We start from the raw sequence: 14,903 nt of genomic DNA on the forward strand, positions 1-14,903 counted from the left end.
TTAAAACACCTGAATTCTCTTCCTGACAACCTCATCTCCTGTAAAATAATGGTAACCACTAAGCAAATGGCTCCTCTGGACTTCCTAATAAACAAGATGGAAAGTTAAGTGATAGAATGGAAGACACCCTAACAGATATGACAAAAAGGGATGTGGGGCTTTGTCAGGGAAGAGTAGTTCAGAAAGTCCAGGAGGAAGGCTAGTTACCTTCTCCTGACCGCAGAAACGAAAAGGAAATCTGAGTGATTATTTTGCAGGTGAGGGGATACTAACAGTGATATTCCAAAGACAGAGTCAGATAAGCCTCAATATAAAGTTCTGCAAAAAACAAAACAAAACAAAACAAAACAACAACAAGAACAACAAAAAACCACTTAAGCAGCTCTGCAAAGACCTTCAAGGAGCTCAGACTTCCTTTCAAAAGAGGGCTCATAAGCAGAGACAAATGCTGATATGAAGCATAATCCTTTAAGCATGACAAAGAAGATTCTAATCCCTAAAAAGAGCACTGGCTAGGAAAATGCTAAAGAAAACAAAAGGTAGAGGCAATAGGCTCCCCCCTCTGCTTTTTTTTTCAACTTTACAAGAATGTAGATAGGTCAGTGGTTTGGAGTAGCAAGTATTATGTCCAGTGACAGAGAAAAAAGCAATTTCATGATGCCTCTGTCTTCTATGCTCCTGTCTTCTATATCAAGGGCTATCACCTTGATGCACAAAGTTTACTAACGAGGTAAAAGTTTACTAAAAGATTTGGAGACTAGTGCTCTAAAAGTTTGCTCAAAGTTTACTAAAGCTGCCAGATGGGACAGTACAAGAGTACTCAGCTTCCTTAAATAGTCTCCTTTTGTCAGGCCTAGTGATGGAAGAACCTTAAATTTACTAGATTTTAGATCTCAAAGAGATCTCCTTGATTGTCTATCTCACTCCCTTATTTTGAAACCCACAGGAGCTAGGTGATTTGTCAAGTCACAGTTACTGAGGTGTGCTAATTCCTGGTCCTGTCCAGAGTGCCCTATTAAACTGATAAGTGAATTTGCAGGACCACTATGAACTACCCATCAGGAATCAGGGAATGGGGACAATGGAAGATCACTGACACCCAAAAATAGAAAAAATGAACTGTAGAAAACACTATCCACTAAACTGGCTGTTGATTTTCCTGAGTCTTTGTCAACTTTTAGAGAGGCCTAGTTTTACAATCAATTTGCTTAGTTTTTCTCAGAGTGGAATTAAAGAACACTGGCAAACTAAATACTAATGTCTACATGCCCTGCATTAGTAGAGTATAAAACTAATTATGCATTCACAGCTTTAACCAGACATTTCCTTGCTTTTCTAGGTTTTACTTCAATGCCAACTATATCCACATATCATTTAATATTGTACAATTACAAGTCGAGATAGATTTTTTTTTTTGAGACAGAGTCTTGCTATGTAGTGCAGGCTGGCCTTGAACTCATTTATGTAGCCCAGGCTGGCCTTGAACTCATGGTGATCCTCCTGCCTCAGTCTACCAAGTGCTGGGATTACAGGTGTGTGCCATCATCTCAGCATAGATAGATACTTTTTATATTTAGATTATGTCAACACATCTCCTCATGGGCCTGTTAGACCATGTGAGAGTTTTAGAAGCTGATAGAGACAGAGGCAACGAGGAAGACTTGGCAATAAACACTGACATCTTGAGTTGAGCAACGTTCTGCTGACATTGCAAGGCATTTTTTTCAAATAGTACTCCTTGAGTATTTACTTGCTAGATTATATTTAATTCGTCTATTTTAAATATTTCTTCCCTTTATAAAACAAATAAATAAAAAAGGCATTAGGAGACTAGTGCTCTATATTGGTACATAACCAGAAACAAATGATATGTTTTTTTTCATAACTAGAACAAATGATACATTTTATCAGAAATAAAAACATGGGACAATGTAATTATGCAAAAAGGAAAGACTCCTCATTGAACCAAACCACTGAAACTTAACCCACATAGCCACTTACATTCATTCTGCATTACACAGTATTTTGAAATGTTCACTTTTAATATACAATTGCAAAATAAGTTACACTTCCCAGTGAATGTTAATTTCCTAGTGAATGTTAATTCTACAGAGAAAGAGGCATTCCATATTTGTCAGAAACATTATACTGTTGAATTGGGTTTGCAGATTGAATTCACTTGAGTATTTTGGCTACATGTTTGATTTTTGAAATTATTTCTGAAACCTTGGGAACTAATCTAATGTCCATGTCAACGCTTTTAATTCTTTAGAAAAAGTCTCTTATAAAATAAATCATATTAAGAAGTTACTGAAGGTAAGTGCTTCACCATGCATTCTCCTTTAGCACAGCTACATCATGTGAGTCTTCTGGGAATGCTGTTGCAATAACAGACCATACTCTTTTGGTATTCATTTCATTTTTCATATGTGAGGACTTTGACTTAATCATATGCAAGTTTCCATAGACAAGCATACTACACAGGTAAGGCCAAGATAATATCCGTGGTCTCTCTGGAGCTTGCAAATGCCATGAAGGAAGAAGAGAAGTCACAGAGACAGATTAACCAAGTTGGTGTCCATGTCATCTGTGCCCTTTCAAACCAACTGCTGAACCATTTGCAGCACGGCTTCTATGGTCACTTTTGCCCTTAGATATCTGTCATGGGGCCATTTCCAAGGGCAGGGAGGAGTCAGAAGAGAGGGCTTTCCACTTGAAGCCTGTCTCACCAAGGAAAGCAAGAATCCCAGAGACTTGGCAAACTTTCAAGCTCTCATTTCTCAGGGGAGGACTTAATGTGTTGGGTTCATGCAGTTCCAGGGGATACTATTTCCAAATACCATTCGGAAATAGTATACTAGAGCTTTTAAATAACTCTTGGTATCTAGTGTTCTATGAAGTTCAGCCTTGTAAAATATCTGGTAAATAATCAACATATTAATTGGAGTAGGGTTTCTTAAAGGTTTTATAAGCTGATGAAGATCTCACAAGGTAAATTTTTGGATAGAGAACCTTGACAACCAAATGGAAATGTTATATCTACTTAGGTCTTGGAGATGTTAAACCGAGTTTCTGTAACAGACATGCTTTTCCTTACCTGCATTGTGCTTTGCCAAGTATTTATCTTTGTACTGCTTCTTTTTCTTGCCAAACCAAGTACAGCTGGCCTGCTGCTCTTGTTTGGTCTTCTCCATGGCAATGCAAGCTACTCGCCTAGTATATAAAGAAAGAGGGAAAACCCCCAACAAAAATCAATGACAAAAATGATTAATTTGAAGAGTTTACATTAAAATAACATGAACATAATCATTGCGACCTGTCAAATCACTCACATAAAGGCTATTCTTCAGTTTGCATGACAATTTTGTAGAGATGTTTGAAAAACATATACACTACTTATTATGTATGTCATTATATTCCTTTAGCACATACTAACTGATAACACAGAAGCCAAACATGATACTAGAAAAATCTTGGGATTTTGAGTCACGACAGGCCTGGTTTGCATCCTAGTTTTGTTACTCATTAGATGCTATGAAACACTTACTGTTAGGTACTTTTCTAGGACCTGTACATGTATTAACTCATTTATTCTTTCTAATGTCACATAGAATTGTGTCATATTTCACAGATGAAGGCACTGCATGATTCAGAGATTCAGCAATTTGCCAGAAATACATAGCTAGTAAATAGAGTAAGGGAGGTCTGGCACCAGAGCCCATGATTGTAGTCAGAACTCACCCTATCAGTAGGGTCTTTTACCTTTTGGAGCCTTTCAGATGACTGTTACAAAGAATTAGAATGAAAAAGGCAAATGTCCCTAGGATAATGACAGGCACACAGTAGACTTCAATAAATGGTACTATTACTACAGGATGATTGTAGGGTAAGACAGAAAAAGTATGCTACAATTAAATTCTGATATAATCACCATATAATTATAGTTTTGCTCTACTTACTTGTAGTACCCAGCATTGGTAACATAAGCAGAAATGTTAAAAAATTGCTGTCTTAGGTCAGAAGAAGCAAAATACTTGCTTTTTATGGCAGAGTCCCAGAAGGTTTTACTTTTTAATGATTTTGTTTTTGGATCCACCAGGGGTCTCTGAATGAATCAAAACATTTTTTTTGTTTGTTTTTGAGATGGAGTCTGGCTATGTAGGCTCAGCCTGGCCTTGAATTCTCAGTAATCATCTTACTTCAACCTCTCAAGTGCTGGGATTACAGGTGCACGCCACCACATCCAGATGAATCAATTATAAGAAAAATCGCAACTCATTATTAGAATGCTGATGGTGGTGCTATTCTAAATGGCAAGTTATTTTTCCAGTGAAGCTGTGTTGATTTAAATCCCCACCAATGGTGTGTGAGTGCCTGCTGTTCCACTTCCTTGTCAGTAACGCTACTTTTACTTTATAGTAGACATTTTAACACAACTGTGATTTTAGTTTACATTTTACTGATTACTAATGAGAATATGACTGGATTTTCTATGTGTAAAGTGTTCAAAACTGCAAGTCTTTTGATGATTTTCCTATTCAGTTGTCCTTTTCTTACTGACTTACTGGAATTTTTTCTAGAGTATGGATACTGTACCTTTGTTAGTTATATGTGTTGCAGGTATCTTCTTCCACTCTGTTGCTTGATTTAATACTTTTTTTATAGTACCTTTGGACAGATAGACCTTAGTAGTTTTTAATGGTCATTAAATTTGTCAATATTTTCATTTTGGGAAGTATTTTTGTTAAGAAATCTTAGTTTTTGAAGATATTCTCCAATATTACCTTCTCAAAGTTTACAGTTTTGGCTTTTACAGTTTGGTTTTTTATGCACTGGCACCGACTTTGCTTCTGATTTTCTTTCTTTCCCCCGTTATGCTCCAGCATGACACTGTTATACAGTGCTATTTCTGCTGCATAGCAAATATCCCTTTCTGTATTGAAGTGGTTTAAGGTTATCCATTCTCTTCAGCTGATTTGTCTAAGCATCGCTAAACTCATATATTATTATCTTAATAAGGCTATAATAAGTCTTGGCATCTGATAGAGCAAGACTCCTTTCTTGTTCAAGAGCATCTTGGCGACTTCTGAACTTGTGCATTTCTATCTAAACTTTAATGTGAGCTGGACAATTTCAAAACCATCAGGATTACATTGGTAAAATCAAGGTGGGAGAAACAGATGTTTCTATAATATTGAGTCTTCCAATCTATGAACATAACACATCTATTTGTCTTCTTCAATGTGTCAGTAAATTTAATATTATCATGTAAATGTCCTAAGCATCTTTGTTAGATTTGGTCCCAGGGTGCTGACCTAAAAAGGTTTTGTAAATGGTATTTACAAAAAGATAGTTTTGGGGCCAGGGATTTAGCTCAGTGGCTCAAATGCTTGCCTAGTAAGTGTGAGGTCATGAGTTCAATACCTAGTACCAAAAAAAAATTACAAAAAAAGACACTTTGCAATTATGAAAATTTGAAACATATATAAGAACATAAAGAAATGAACCCCAAATACCTATGATGAAACTTCAGCAAGTATTCATTAGTTTATTTTGTTTTATATATTTATACACCACTCATCCCTGTATTATTTTCAAACAAATACATGAGTAGATAAATTTTTCTTTAGTCTTAAATCTTTTTAAAGATTTTTCTTGGGGTACCAGGGATTGAACTCACAAGCTCGCACTTGCCAGGCAGGTGCTTATGCCGCTGAGCTAAAGCCGCTGCCCCAGTCTTAACTATTTCTAGATCTATAGGTTCCTTCTCTTTTTTCTCCTTGCAATTTGCTATAGAGGCCTGTTGTTTATTCTGCAGTTTCTGGAAGGGTGAATATTTTGATTGTCCTCTATGGTGTCTTTAGTATGCTCCTCTGCCCTTTGTACTTCCTGTAAATAGGTAATATAGAAGCTTAATCAGATATAGGATTTACTACTTTTCTGAGCATAGAAGTATTATGATGTTATAGGTGTTGTTATGTATGGCATCTTTTAAAAGTTTTATTTTCTATTTGTGGCTGATAAACAGAAATATAACTTATTTTTATATACTGATTTTATCAGGAACCTTGTTAAACTCTCATATTGATTTCAATTGTTTAGCTATGGATTCCTTTGAATTTTTATGAATCATATCACCTGCAAATGTTTCCCCTTTCCAATAATATTAGATGGTAGATGGTCTTTATCAGATTAAGGAGGTTCCCTTTAATTCATAATTTGTGGCAGTTTTAACAATGATTGGATTTTATCATATGCTTTGCCTGTATCTGTTGATACAACCATGTGGATTTTCTTCTTTAGTCTGTTAAAACGGTTGTAGATTGACTTTCAAATGCTGAAACAAGCACGAGTTCTCAGTACAAACCCCACTAGACTATGATGTTTTATCCTTTTTATATATTGTTGGACTCTGTTTGCTAGTATTTTGCTGTGGAAATTTACATGTATGTTTATGATGGATATTAGTATGTAGCTTTTCTTGAATTGCCTTACCTCAATTTTTATACAAGGATAATGCAGGTATCATAATATGAGTTGAGGGATTTTTTTGTCTTTTATTAAAGAGATTGTCCTCCATGTCCCTACCGTCTATTGTTCATTGAGATTTTTGTTTATATTTGGTTTGGGAGAACACACGTCCTAGGAAATACTATAAACTCCCAGTGACAGCATCAAAGTCAATGCCTGCATGCTACCTATGTGGCATACAGAGAAGGCTGACGAAGGCTGATCTTTGGAGGTTCTTCTGGTCTAAGTATGTGCTGTTAGTTGTAATTAACAACTGTAATTAGCAACTCTGATGCATAGGAGCTTTGGAAACATGATAGAATTGTGAAATTTTTGACAGGTTAAAAGAAACAAAATCTTGACCTTGGGAAGCCTATGCTATAAAGTACAAGGAGTCTTATAATAAGTATTTTAAAGCTTAAAACATAAAACCAAGTTTCAGTAAAAATTGTGGTGAATCATATGTGGTATGATGGCAGACGAAATTTACTCTTACCAGCCACTCAGGAAGTAAATGTTATTTCTTTTAGTTCAGTCAGTGCAAAGCAACTGTAAAGGGTAAGGTCAACCTGGAGGGACAGTTCAAACGTGTTTATTTCTGTGATGACCTGGATGAGGATCTTGCAAGCAATGTTCAGGACGACAGAGTCAGGGACCTCAACACATCAGATGATTAGAGCAATATGCCTACCACAAAGCACTGGGTCCAAAAATTCAGATTTTTCTTCTAGAGGAAGTAAAAAATGTGACTTGGTAGCAATGCATTTGAGAAAAGCTGACAATATTATTTTAAATCTTTCTGTTCAGTGTCACGTATCCATTGACATTCTACAAACTCAATTTCACCCAGAGGGAAACTGCTCTTTTCTCTTAACCAGAAATGGCACTCTTAAAATCATACTTAGGTCTTAAGGGACACTCCACCTAGCTGCCCTCTTTTTCACATCCTAGTCAGAATTCTTTTTTCACTCTTTTTTTTGAGACAAGATCTTGCTAAATTGCCTAGAATGGGCTCGAACTTTCAATCCTCCTGCTTCAGCCAACCAGAGAGCTAGGATTACAGGTGTGCACCAGCATGCTAGGCTGCCGTACTATATATATATATATTTTTAATAACTTTAAGTTTAGTTCTCAAGCTGAACATAAAGAGTCGTAAGTTTTGATGTATGTGCATATGCTATGAAATCATTACCACAATCAAGATAAACACTTTTATTATCCCTGGAATTGTCTCATGCTCCTCTGTAATCCCTTCCATCTCCAATCCCCAGGCAATTACTAACACCATAGATTAGTTTACATTTCTCAAAATGTTATATAAATGGAATCATATAGTATGTTCTCTTTTTCGTCTGACTTCTTTCATTTAGCAGAATGCCTTTGGGTTTTACCCACACTGTTGTATGTATCAACAGTTCATTTTTTTCTATTGCTGGGTAGCATTCCATTGGATGAATGTACCATAATTTATCTATTCATCTACTGATGAAGCTTTTTAGTCAGTCTAATGCATGTGTGGCTACTGACATTTTAACTTTGCTACTATATTTTTCCCATTGGAAGCTCCTTTTGTTCTTTTTCTTCTTCTTCCTAGTACTGGAAATTGAACTCAGAAGCTTGCACTTGATAGGCAGGCACTGTGATACTGAGCTATATCCCTAGCCCCTTTTTGTTCTTTTTTCAAATCTGCTATATCCTTTAAAATTTTTTTGGCTCCCTTAACATATTTTTCAAGCTTATTATTGATTTTTTAAAAACCAAGAAAAACTTGTTTTTAAAACCTTTGTCTCCTAATTCCAATGAAGTGGGCTTGAGTTTGTCTTTGGCACTGTCATGTCAGTTGGATCTTTCCTGCTTCCTCAGGTGCCTGGTGACTCACACTTGCTCTTCACTGACCTAGAAAAAGTTTCTGTTAAGATGGTGGGGCAGTAATTCGTTCTCCTTTTACTTGCATCTTTTGCTCTGTTCAGTAACAAAGCAACCTTCTCTTCAGTCCTCTGGTTGAAGGAGAGTACAGGTCTGCTTATCTGCTTGCGATACCTTGGGAGTATTATGTTTTATAGTTCAAATAGTGTGGGAAAGAGGCTCCTAAGAGATTGTCCATTTAGTTAGTCTTAATGTCTTAAACTTGGTTCTCCTATTGTTTAGTAAGAGTAAATGCCCTATTGGAAAAATGGGCAATTTGGTACTATTTTATTCTGCTTATCACTGATTACATGTTTTCATAGAAAAATTGGTCATTGAGTTCCCATTACCTTTTCAGCTATTCAGTGACTTCAGTGTCATCTTTGTGTGTGTGTGTGTGTGTTTGCGACAGTCTTACTATGCAGTTCAGGCTGGCCGTGAGCTCACTTTGTAGCACAGACCAGTCTTGAACTTGCAATGTTTCTCCTGCCTCAGCTGGGAATGCTGGGATTACAAGTATGCACCACCATGCCTGGCTCATGGTCATTTTAAAAAGCATAGTTTCTGTAGCACTTTTCAGTTTTTTTTCAACAGGAATATTGAGCCAGATAATCTAGTATGTCATTATGGAAAAGAAGAAACCAATCTGCTTTTTTGTCAAGATTCTTCCAGAGGACTCAGATATTGGTGGGACATAACTGATATAGGGAGAAGAGGGCTATAATCTACATAATTATTTTTAATAAATGTTTATAACATATAACAACACTCAAGAAGGCTTTTTGTTTTTTTGAGACATAGTCTTGCTCTGTCAAGGCTGACAGAGCAACTTGAACTCATTTTATAGCCTTGAACTCACAGCAATCCTCCTGCGTCAGGCTTCTGAGTTCTGGGATTATAGGCATGTGCCACCATGCCCAGCTAAGAAGACATTTGCAAAATGTAAATATCAGTAAGACTGTCACCATCAAAATGACTTAGAAATCACTTTCCTTCTGCTTATGCTAAACTGTCTTCTAAAGATCAGATTGAAAGTCAATGCCAGATGGAAAGCTGCTATTTCTGTTTGTCCACATTTCCTCACATGTAAAATGATGGCATCTCAAGTCCTCAGGGGCCTCAATATTCTAAATATTTTTAGAAAACACGAGGTAGTTGAAAGAGGTTACCAAGCAAAAGAGATTCCGCTCTTAATTAGTGAGATAAATGAGTAGAAAAAACTGTTAGGAATGTCTCTGGTCAATGTCATTGGTAGCTTTTAAGTGGGTTCTGGGCTTTTTTTTGAGAGAGGAAGGCATTTTTGGTTAAATGCAATAAAATTCCGACATTAGGTTATCTCTTCTGCACAGATTTCTGATAAATATCGCTCAAATACTGACAAAGATAATACCATAAATATTAAAAAGGTTCAAATAAATAATTGTAACACTAATGGTGGAAACATATTTTACCAAAATAAGCACTGATCAATGTCTCCCCTTCTCTCAGTTAAAAACAGGGTCTGCAACACTGTCTGACTTTAGCTGGCTGTTAGATAGAGCATAGGCTTCCTAACAAAATAGGTATTTTTTCCTCTCCCTTTCCTTCTTCTCTCAGCAGTGCTAGGGGCAGAACCTAAGGTCTTGCTCATGCCAGGCAAGAACTGTATTACTGAGGCCCCTCCAGTCTACAAAAGGCACTTAAAAATTTGGCAAGGTAAACAACAAAGCTTCTGGTTGTCTTTTCTTCCAGTAGTGAAACAGATTTTATCTTTAAGTACCCTGCCTGGCAATGAATCAAGGCTTTGAGTGATTTTTGCTGGTGATGGGCAGAATGGGCATGAAAGCATACAGAGGGACAAGGAGAAGATTCAACTGTAAGAAGATGCCATTTTAAAAAGGATTGCAACAGCTTGTAGGAGTGGAGGGCTCTGCTGATGTGACCTGAGCTTAGTCATTGTACCTCTTTGAAGACCTTTCTTCCTTTATACATAAATTGCGATCTGACTGTAACAAGTACCCCTCTAGATGCTGAAGAATTGAGAGTTTTTGGATGACTCATTTAGATTTTGTTTGGAAGGAATATAACAAACAGGTGCTATGAAATGATATCAAGTGGAAAACTGATGGGCAGGACTTCATCTTTAGTGTTAAATAACAAAGACATACCATTCCTGAAGCTCAGGAGAAGGAATGAGACCTGCAGTTCCGTTTTTGGAGTTTTCCAGTTTACCCTGCCACCAATTGTGATCATCCTTACTAATAATCTGAATAATGTCACCAACTCTGAATCGAATGCCAGCTTCTTTGCAGGGGATGAGGTCATCCTTGGCTGGATCATATTCAAATTGTGCTCTTACATAGATCTATAAAACAGGAGTTTGTAAGAAAGGAGGCCATTGTGATGTGAAGGAAAACAGTGAGCACTAATCTAAAACCACACATCAACAGTACAAACAGGACATTAGATGGTGAAAGCAAAACGATGCATGGAAATACAACACAAGAAATTTCTATCACTTGAAATAATATGCTAATTTGACATCTAGTTTCAAAACTTCACTGTTTGTATTTGGAAAGAACCCTCAAAATACTTATTTAATAAAAATAAAGACTTAATTTCTGCTTTTGATCAAACAGAATGGGTCTATGATTAGAGACATATGCCCACCATTTTAAAATTTGCACTAGTTATACTGATGTTATGGATTAAGTTGTCATGACCACATGGCAACCTTTAAGCCATAATGACCAGAGGTCAAGGTAGGTTTCAGCTCTAAAGCAGCATGTGATATAAAAGTAGCAAGAATGCTGGGCTGCTATCTTACTTTAAAGTGTTAACATGACAACTGGCAGCATATACACACTGCTGATTAACTTAAATGTGATGCGAGTTTTTACAAGGTTAAAAAATAAGTTTTACTTCTTTAAAAGGATTTATGCTTTATATTTGTGCTTTATTCTCTTTAGAGAATAATTATGAACTTGAACCCTATCTTAGCCAAGTACCACTTGAAATCAGCTCAGCGTCACAAAATATGCATAGTTCAAGGTTATGAGTCTCATAATATGCAAATATACCTAAGAAATGAATTACTACTCATGGGGTTACGATATGGCAGTATTTTATGAATTATTTGTTTTCTAAATGCTTTAAAGTATGGGATGGCATATTCGATGTTATATCATTTAGGCAGTCTTAAGACTAAACTGTAGGTGAATTCTATCTAGTGCTAATTTATGCAGCTCTTAAATTCAAACTGTGATCATTTTAAACACCACATTTTAGCAAAAAATCCCATAAAATTCTATTTCTTGAAAATAAATTTGAATATTAATGTTTAAGTCACTGTAAAACCAACCTGAAGGCTTTGGAAATACTGTGTGATATGTTCCGTTTACTTTTTGCAATTCAGCCTATAAAATTAACAAGTACCTGCATCCTCACCTAAAATCTGTACTTTAAAGTGCTGACAATTATAAAGTTACTTGCTAGTATGAAGCAGCACTTAACTTTTCCTAATGAACTAACACAGGCATAGTTAGGAGCCAGAATATTTATGGTCTTTTTTACTTTTCATGGTAAGTGACTTTTTTTTCTTATTTTTCATTGTCAATGGTTTTTAGAAATACAGAAGCAAAAACACAAATTTAAGAAAAAGCTTTCATTTTCAGAAAATTGCTTAAAAGTATTTATCAACATGTACTTTTACTTATTTTTAGAGTTCTATAAATTTTGTAATATTTAAAATTCTTTTCCAGCCCAGACGCAGGCCCATAAGACCTTTAGAGGCTGAATTCATAACCATCAACATGAAATTATCAGGTTGAAATTACAATAACCAGCACAGCTACGAAGATGTGAAGGAAAAATCTTTATAAAGAATTAGTCATGTGTAATGTGTTAAAATGAAATGGTACAAGCTCTCAACGCTCAAATGTTATGGTCCAAAATGCAGACATTATGGGATGGAAAGGGTTAATAAAGGATTGGCTATTAGCAGCTCAGTTTAGAGAAGTTTCTATAGAGGATATCTATTCACCTGTCGTCCTTTTGGTTGGGTAGTTGATGGCAAGTCCTGTAGAATAAAGCCAACCCAGGAGAAAAATTTTCATTTACTTATCAAGAGCACAAGGTAATTTGTGTGTTCTGTTACAATATGGTTAAAAATGAGCTACAATTAAGTTGTAAAGAGATCATATGCATTATTTCATTTCTCAGAAATGTTGAGTTATCAAAAAATCAAACCCAGGCCATTTAGCAGCAAGCTGAAGAAAGCAGGTAAGTTGAAGCACAGAGAAAATGTGTTCTTAAGAAACAACTCAGCATCTTCAACACAAAAGCCACTGCAAGTGAAATAGCCTATTTAAAAAAAACCCCAAACTAAAAAGAACTGTTGCCTTTTTGAACTCAGTCACTCCAACCGTTTAGATTTTGAAAAATTCAATGTCTTATGGATTTCTAGCATCTGAAAAGTATTACATGTTAACTGTTATAAATGAATTCCTTTGGTAACCCTATTTCAAAGTTGGAAATAAAGTCATGGACAATTTTCTTCAGAAATTTCTCTTACTGCGGCTCTCGTGGCACAACTGGTTAGTGTGCAGCATTATACAGAGTTTCTCTCACTGACAGACTTAGAATATCATTCCAGTTGATATGATCTCTCAAAAGGTAAAATTATTATTATGAATAAAACTGATACATTTTTATAGGGCAAATTAAAGTCAGGAAAAAAGCAATACTGCTGCATTCTTAAAACTCTCCGCAATTGTAACTGAGTAATTAATTGCAGCATCAGCAACTTACAGAAGATTCTGTTACCCCCAAAGGTTGCAAACCTGCACGTGTGCGTGCTTCCATTTGTTTAAATAAATTAAAAGAGCAATTCTATATTCCAAAATGGAGAGTTGTGAAAAAATGGAAAATTTTCAAGTTTGAATCAAATATAAGTACTTTGTGTTAAAGATGTGATAATAGCGTGGCTTAAGTGCAGTGTGAAGCCAGTTTCTTTTGCTTTTCACATCCAGGCAAGGCTTAAAATTCACGAAAATATGTGCACGTACCACAATAACAGAGGGCACACCAATTCGTAAACTTAGATAGCGGAAACTAAAACATGTTGCTGATATCCCTCAGGATGGAAAACTATAAAGCCCACGAACACCCAAATGCCTACTCTGCAATATCATTCCATTTCTTTATCTGTTACCAGATTCTAAAACATTCAGAAACTTTAAGACAAATTCCACTTATCACCTTTGGGTAGGTCTCAGTAAAGTTATCCATACTGGTGTGGTGACATAGAGTTAATTTTAGAATGACCAGAGCAGTCTCAAACTACATTTGTTTAAATGAAACTGATGAAAGGAATTTTTAAGAAGAACATGTTGGAAAAGATTTTCCAGGAGAAAACTACATTGTAGCTGTAGTAGCCTTGTATATCTGCAGAAGACAATTATTTCCACTGAACACATGTAACTAGAACACTCATGGCAGGTGAGCACCAACAAAATTGTCACACTTTGTTGTGTGGAGCTAGAGTTCTTACCGAAACAGAATTGTTAGTGCTGCTATGACCATTAGCAGGGGACTGTCTGGAAGTGGAGGGGGAATCTCTCTGAAATAAGACACAAGCTTCATTAACACAGAACACCAGAACAGAAAAACAGAGATATTCACATCAACAGTTACAACCACAGTCTGACAACCATTTCCTTTGAGGTTTGAACTATAAAGGTGTCATACTGACTTGCATGATTTCACAAAAGTCTGAAAAAAAACCTTTGCAGTTTGAAGACTCACATACTGTAAGTGATGAATGCATTGTCATTAATCATTTCTTTTTTGTCTCCCACATTCTATAACTTTTGCTCTCTTTTGAGGGGGCCCAGAAGTTACATTATATTAAAATCCTATCAAATATTATAAGATGACAAATATCACTATAAAATGACCTTGCTGAAGATCCCCACTGCCTAATTTTTTAAATTAAAAACTAGGGTTGAAAAATATTTAATAATTTTAGGTATCTCAGTGTCAAGCATTATTGAATAACTCAATTTGAAAAGAAACAGACCTAAGACAAAGTCCTGATGTGTTGTAATCATCTTAGATCTTTCTATGATAAATATTACAGTAAGATTAAAAGATGGATATACACATGAGAAGAATTCTTTTTTCTTTATGTTACTTTAGCAGATTGATTAGAACAATATTCTTGGGCCAGTAACGAAGTTACACTTCTGGCTAAGGTCCCAGGAGCAACCACTGCTCTCCCTAGAGCCACACTTGTTGATCACCCACTTTCTGCTATTTAGTACACTCAAACTCCTTTCCAGGGTTCACTGCCTTAGTGTCCAAATTGATTTTAATGATAAGAACAAGGAGAAGAAGAAAATGAGTATTTCTTAATTTTTGGTTTAGTAGAGTTCTTAAGTCTTTGAAGTGTGCATTTCTGCTCAAAAGACATTTCCTCCCCTCTGGAAGATTCAAAGAAAACTTTTGGA

General features: G+C 35.9%; 1 protein-coding gene across 14 annotated transcripts in view; it reads right to left on the reverse strand.

The window, feature by feature from the left end:
* Positions 1 to 14,903, reverse strand: part of Cask (calcium/calmodulin dependent serine protein kinase) — a 379,314-nt gene that overhangs the window by 24,390 nt on the left and 340,021 nt on the right. For 7 of the 14 annotated variants that reach the window (XM_003469430.5, XM_013151955.3, XM_063245741.1 and 4 more), the window contains 4 exons: positions 13,946 to 14,014; positions 12,437 to 12,472; positions 10,563 to 10,759; positions 3,098 to 3,213 (listed from right to left, as the gene is read on the reverse strand). In XM_003469430.5, coding sequence (XP_003469478.2) covers positions 3,098 to 3,213; positions 10,563 to 10,759; positions 12,437 to 12,472; positions 13,946 to 14,014 — 418 coding nt within the window. The remainder of the gene's footprint in view (positions 1 to 3,097; positions 3,214 to 10,562; positions 10,760 to 12,436; positions 12,473 to 13,945; positions 14,015 to 14,903) is intronic. The other 7 variants (XM_005003460.4, XM_063245743.1, XM_005003461.4 and 4 more) reach the window with 3 other exon arrangements.

Source organism: Cavia porcellus, unplaced genomic scaffold, assembly GCF_034190915.1.
Source record: "Cavia porcellus strain 051 isolate PalLab524CR breed Dunkin Hartley unplaced genomic scaffold, mCavPor4.1 scaffold_3, whole genome shotgun sequence".
Taxonomy (NCBI): domain Eukaryota; kingdom Metazoa; phylum Chordata; class Mammalia; order Rodentia; family Caviidae; genus Cavia; species Cavia porcellus.